This window comes from Papaver somniferum, chromosome 5, assembly GCF_003573695.1.
Source record: "Papaver somniferum cultivar HN1 chromosome 5, ASM357369v1, whole genome shotgun sequence".
NCBI lineage: Eukaryota > Viridiplantae > Streptophyta > Magnoliopsida > Ranunculales > Papaveraceae > Papaver > Papaver somniferum.
In genome coordinates this window covers 10696270-10703042 of record NC_039362.1, presented here as the reverse complement: position 1 = coordinate 10703042, position 6773 = coordinate 10696270, and the positions used below count along the sequence as shown (strand labels likewise).

At 34.9% G+C, this 6773-nt stretch overlaps 1 protein-coding gene across 1 annotated transcript; it reads left to right on the top strand.

Moving 5' to 3' along the window:
* Positions 1–4527: 4527 nt before the first annotated feature.
* Positions 4528–5106, top strand: LOC113278749. The gene has a single exon (XM_026527507.1). The coding sequence runs from the start codon at positions 4528–4530 to the stop codon at positions 5104–5106; it is 579 nt and encodes a 192-aa protein (XP_026383292.1).
* The last annotated feature ends 1667 nt before the right edge of the window (positions 5107–6773 follow it).

Genomic DNA, 6773 nt, shown 5'->3' with positions numbered 1-6773 from the left:
GGAATGATGGAGGATCTTGGATTCGATCACTGTAAACTGGGAGAGTTTTTGAATCACCTTGTTATCTTTTTGTACCTAGCTAGTCGTGGGTTTGGTGTCTGTAGCTATTGAGCTTGCTCCGCCTACTTCTGGTTGGCTTTTAATATGTCGATCGTTTTCCTTTGCTTGTTAAAAAAAGTGTCTTGGATTGCAACTTTCTTGCAAACTTGGATTGGGTTAATCATCTAGAGCTGGAGGTCTAAAAACATCTCATGAGCAGAAATCTCTTGAGTCTATATGGATACATCGAGACAAATCCATCTTTAAAGACACTATCCGCGACGCGAAAAAAAGTTTAAATCTCAAGCATATATAATATATGTATGGTGAAAATAAAAATGTTCTGGATGGGATTTATCTTTGATAATGTATTGCCCAATTTATGGACAGTTTTCCTTTAGGTCTTCTGTTGTTGTTAGTTGTGAGTTTTCAGTGTTTTCAGCTCAAATTTTCTCTATTATAGAGCTGTTCAGGACCTGCTTACTTCCTATAAGCCATTGCATTATAATTCTCATCTTTGTCTGAAGAAAAAAAGAAGAATGACGTACGTAATTAATTCCGTTGAACTCTATGACCGGATGTCACACGTGATAAAAGGGTCCCATGTTATTTGAGACTCACTTTTTATATGGTAGACAGGTAGGGTAATCTATTTTTCTTTGACAATATTTGTCATTTGAGTTGATTATTCTGTCTCACAGTCTCACTCAACACCACCACCAACGTGTTTTAATACGTATATAATTATCAGAGATATTATTTATGAGGAGGGATCCCCACGCATTTTTATTCGCACACCTTGGGCATCATTTTTGCAAATATAAACCAAACCGTAACGGATTTGAAATTCATATTTTGGGATATATTCCTCTTATCAAGTTTTACATGCCTATCAAAAATGAGTGTATTCCGAGACATATAACACCACCATCTACTATTTTGAAAATGAGCAGTTGAAAATCAACGGATTTTTGACCGTCGAAATTAAGACCGATAGATTGTGAGGTTTTATATTTCAGAATGTGCTCATTTTTGATAGGTATGTAAAACTTGATAAGAGGAACATACCCCCAAAATATTAGCTTCAAACCCGTTACGGTTTGATTTTTATTCGTAAAAATGACGCCCAACGTATGATATGTGATAATAAAAGTGTGAGGGGATCCTTCATCATTATTTATTTATTTATGTTGGCAAAATATCAGAAATATCATATTTTTGATTGGTCAATAAGAAATTTTCAGTCATCAAAAATATTATTCATAGTATAATTTATTTTTGTTGTACGCATTTTGGTCGTTTTAAGAAGCCCGGCCGGTAGAGATGATGTTCATGTGACTGTGCTAATGTGGTACGTAACGAAAATCTGAGACAGATTTTCTATTTAGTTCTTGATCGGCTTATTTTGAATAGATCATTAACAAATTGATACGAGCAATGATAAAATGGTTGAGGACTCAACATGTTTGATTTCATTTTAAGCCATTTGTAAATCCATAGTTAATAATGGAAATTATTAATTTTCTTTATTAAAAGTTATGCTCCTGACACACAGTGATTCTGATTCAGATCATGAGTCACGGCCAGATCTGTCCACCCGTTGACAATTTTGCCTCTACTGTGTCGACTTTTTGTCGAATTACGGCGGGCCCACTAGTTGTCCAGAATTTTGGTCTATCGAAGGACTTCCATGCCCCCCAAAGTACATCTCTAATGACCACCAACCATGCCAGTTTCAACGAAAGAAAGGAGATACCAAAGTGGCCGCTCAATAGGCGGTTCCAACAGGTGATCAATAGGAGGTACGACTTAGGAATTGGTCAATTCAATGCCATGAGTTGCTACTTTGGTGTGTGAAGTGGGTATTACATAAGGGTGGGTGCCAATAGATGCATTGATATGCTCATATCATCATATCCGCATTTGTAAATATCAAACAAGCACTCAGACTCTGGCGCTGTTATAACTGCAAGGGTTAAGATCGATCTCAAAAAACCCATGCACAGGGAGGATGGCGGAACACTGCAGCTGGTGGAGTTATTTGGGTTCGGTATCACTGGGAAAGACAGCCACACTTTCTTTGTACTCATTGTTTCACAGTGGAGCATAATGATGAAGAATGTGAAAATACTGAGCTGGATCTAAAGATTAGAAGATACACTAATGAAGAATATATCAGTTACTGCCATAATTTAGCAAGACATTATGGAGTGGAAATAATTGAGGATCTGGACCAATTGCTGCAACAAATCTGTGAAGCAAGTCGTAGAAAGCTGGAGGAACAAGAGAAGGCAGAGAAACTAGAAGAAGCTAGGAAAGCAAAACGATCTAGAAGTGAGGATGATACTGAAACTGAAAGTAACATTGGTCACAATACTGGTTCTACTGATAAAATAGATAATTTTGATGGCATGGAGCATGATTTGGCTGAGGAAGGAGACCAACCTGCAGGAGAGAACTCTCATGGTATGGTGGAGGCCTCTGATGTTGTGGTAATATTCTCAACAAACTTTAATTTTCTGCATAATTTTCAGCTTCTGTTTTCTAGCAATTTTTTAAATATGAGGATCTTATCCTGAAATGTTCAAGGCTTAGCCAAAAAGTTCACTAGAGATCAATTATTTGTGCTAGATAAGAAACAATCGCCTGATTTTCTATTTCTTATAGAAACTAAAGTAGACAGTGATAGAATGGTTTCTCTAGCAAATTCCCTAGGCTACTGTAATCATGTTAATATTAATAAAGTTGGTCTTGCTGGAGGTTTAATTCTCATGTGGAAGGATGTTTTTTTTTTGTGAAATTCAACATATCTCCAATAATATGATACATGTCATTACTAGAATAGATCCTAGTAAACCAGAAGTTCTCATAACCTTCATGTAAGGCTCCACTTATTTTGATAAAAAGAAAGAGCAATGGGATTTACTAATGAATATTAGTGAAAATATTTTGCAACCCTGGTTAGTTCTAGGTGATCTAAATTTTCATCTCCATGATATTTCTGAGGCTTCTAATTTTCTACTGAGGATATATATGTTCAGGAAAAATGAACAATTGTGGTCTTATGGATATTGTCTATACATGTAAGAAATTTACTTGGACTAGCAATAGTTTTGGCACTGGTAGTAGGAAATCTAGAATTGACATGACCTTAGGTAATAGTTATTGGTTCAGTTGTGTTTCTCAATCCAAGCTGGCTCTGATCACAGCCCCATCATGCTAGTCCCAAAGGAAATGGATAGTAACTCTTGGAGACCTTTTAAGTTTTTTGCTATGTGGATGAAACATTTTGCTTTTAAGAATCAACTTCAGGTTGCTTGGAGTACTAATATTAATGGTTCTGATGCTTTTAATTTGAGCAATAAACAAAAAAGAACTAGGAAAAAATTGTCACATTGGAATAAAGTTGAGTTTGGAGATATTGATAAGAATATTACTAATTTACAAACTCAACTTGAAAATATTCAGAATGATATATCTTATAATTCTCAGCATGATAATATTGTTGCTATCACTAAGAAACTTGATGATTGGTTTAATATTAAGGAAGATTTTTACAGGCAAAAATCTGGTGATTCTTTTATTACTGAAATGGATCATAATACCAAATATTTTCACACTCTAGCTAATAGAAGAATGTGTAGGAAAAATATTGATTGTCTTTGTGATGCTAATGGTGTTTGGTATAGTGACTCTAAAGATATTGCTAATTTGCTTGTGGGTCATTTTGCTCAGGTTAGTAAAACCACTGAACCAGTGTTTATTGACATTACTTTTGATATTCTTCCCACCATTATTACTGCTCAAGATAACAACAATTTGACTAGAATTCCTACTATGGATGAAATTCACCAAACAATCAAACATATGAGTGCTTGGAGTTCCCCTGAGCCTGATGGGTTTCAAGCAGGCTTTTATCAATATAATTGGGAGATAGTTGGTAAGGATATTTCTACTATTGTTCAGAGTTTCTTTGAAACAGGTTATATGTCTAAGGAGTTTAATAAAACCTATCTTAGTTTGATTCCTAAAACTGATAATGCTAAGAGTCCAGTGGATTTTAGACCAATAGGATTGTGCAACACAGTTTATAAAGTCATATCTAAGATTATTGCTGATAGAATGAAACCCTACTTAAAGCATCTAATATCTCCTTATCAAGCTGCTTTTGTCCCAGGTAGAGATATTCATGATAACATTATTGTTGCTTATGAAATGATACATACTATGAAGCATAAAGAGGGTTCTAGTGGAACAATGGCCTTAAAACTTGATCTTTCTAGGGCATTTGATAGAATTGAATAAACTTTCCTTCTAGGTGTTTTTAAGCAATTTGGTTTTGATGCTAAATTTTGTGGTTTCATAGAACAATGTATATCCACTACAACTATTTATGTGCTTCTGAATGGTTCTCCCACTCAAAGTTTTTCTCCAACTAGAGGTATTAGACAGGATGATCCTATTTCACCCTATCTCTTCATTCTTTGTATGGAATTCTTATCCAGATTGCTCTTAAATGCTGAGACTAATCACTTAATTTCAGGTGTAAAAGAAGCTAGGAATGCTCCAGGTCTCACTCATCTTATGTTTGGTGATGATATTTTGGTTTTCACTAAGGAAGATATGCACAATATAGAGGGTATTATGAGTGTTCTTGACTATTTTAGCAGTGTTTCTGAAAAGTTGCTCAATCTAGACAAATCTAGTGTTTACTTTAGTCATAACATTCCTCCAAGTTATAGAGATATTCTAGCAAGAGAACTTAGAATTACTGAAATGACTGACACTAATAAATACTTGGGTGTGACTTTGTTAATTGATAGGGATAAAACCAAGGCTTTTATACCTCTTATGCAATCCTTTGGCACTAGACTGAAGTTTTGGAAAGGTAAGACAATGAATCACTCTGCTAGAACAACTATGGCTAAACATGTTTTGAATGCTTTGCCTACTTATCAAATGGGGTGTTTTAGAATTCCTAAAACTATGATAGATCAGATGGACTCCATCCAAAAGCACTTTTGGTGGGGGCATAGTGATAACAAGGGATTGTGTTTGATAGGATGAAACAAGATGCATGTTCCAAAAGCTCTTGGTGGCCTTGGTTTTAGAAACCTTGAACACTTCAATACAGCTTTGTTAACTAAGATTGCTTGGAAAGCCCATAATAATGATAACTCTTTATGTATGCAGATTGTTAGAGCCAAGTATGGTAAGAATGGTAATTTGCTTCACCTTGATAAATTAAAAGAGGATTGCTCTTGGCTTTGGAGGAGTATATACTCTGGCATTGAAGTTTTGCAACAACAATCCAAATGGATTGTTCAATGTGGCACAAAAATTAAAATCTGGCTAGACAATTGGATTATTGATCTTAATAGTCCACTTGTTCCAACTGTGGGACTTTCTAGCTTTGTTTCTTTTACTTTTGTCTGTGATTTGTTCTATTCTGGTACTAGAGTTTGGAATAGACAAATTATTAGTGCTATCTTTGATGTAGAAACTTCTAATGCCATTCCCAGTATGTATGTACCTGATACAGGGGAGGATTATCTAATCTGGAAACCAGATAGGAGAGGTAAGTTTTCTGTGAAAAGTGCATATAATGCACTCTGTGCTGAAAATGTTAATAATGCTATCAGTGGTTACACAATACCTACAGAGGTTTGGAAAAAACTTTGGCACCTTAAAGTTCCTCTAGAGTCCAATTATTTATTTGGAAATGCCTGAAAAATATTGTGCCTATTAGGGGAATTTGCTTCTTATAAGGCTGATATAGATTCTTAATGTAGTCTTTGTAGCAATAAAACTGAAACTATTAGTCATCTACTGGTAGAATGCTCTTATGCTAGAGCAGTCTGGAATGCTTTAAATGTGAATGTTTCAGAGGTTATACAGAACTTTAACTCCATACAGGATTGGATTATATCTTGGTTTTCTTCTAACACAGATGAAGGCAATAATAGTTTTCCCATGGCTGATTCTATTGTCATCAAACTTATGTGTGTTGTTTGGTACATATGGAAGGATAGATGCAGATGGATTTTCCAGACTGTAAAACCCAATATCACAGTACTCTTTCTAGAATATATAATCTTATTAAGCAATGTGAATATGTTTCTGTTTCATCTAGTGTTTCTAGCAGAAGGTGTATTCTTCCTAAAATTTGGTTTCCACCAGATATTGGCTAGATTAAAGTTAATATTGATGCTTCTTATGTTTACGAAACAAGAAAGGGTAGCATTGGACTAATAGTTCGTGATCATGCAGGGCATGCTCTAGCGGTGAAAGGTTTTAGCTTGGAGGAAGAAATGGAAGCTGATATTGGAGCAGAACATTTTGAAAGTAAGGCCTTGATCAAAGCTGTAGAACGGATATAAGAATATGAATTCAATAAAGTGATAATTGAGACTGACTGCGAGAATTTGGTGAACTCTATACTTATGGAAGACCCTCAAGTGCACTGGATCAATCGTCACCTTTTTCTTTCAGTTAAAAACAAATTTTCAATTCATGAATTTTGGTTTTGCAAGTTAGTTAATAGGTTAAGTAATAGTGTGGTTCATGAGTTAGCAAGAAAAGCTAGACTTGAAACTAGTAGTTTCTCTTTTGTTTCAAATTTTCCTCCAGACATTGTTAAGTGGATTGAGGATGATCATGTTCTCTGGAAGAGTTTAATCAATAAAAATTTTCGTTAGTATCAAAAAAGAAAAAAAAATGAAAAAAGAAAAAAA

Coding starts and splice junctions, on each gene's coding strand:
- LOC113278749 (XM_026527507.1), top strand. CDS start 4,528: ATGGAATTCTTATCCAGATTGCTCTTAAATGCTGAGACTAATCACTTA.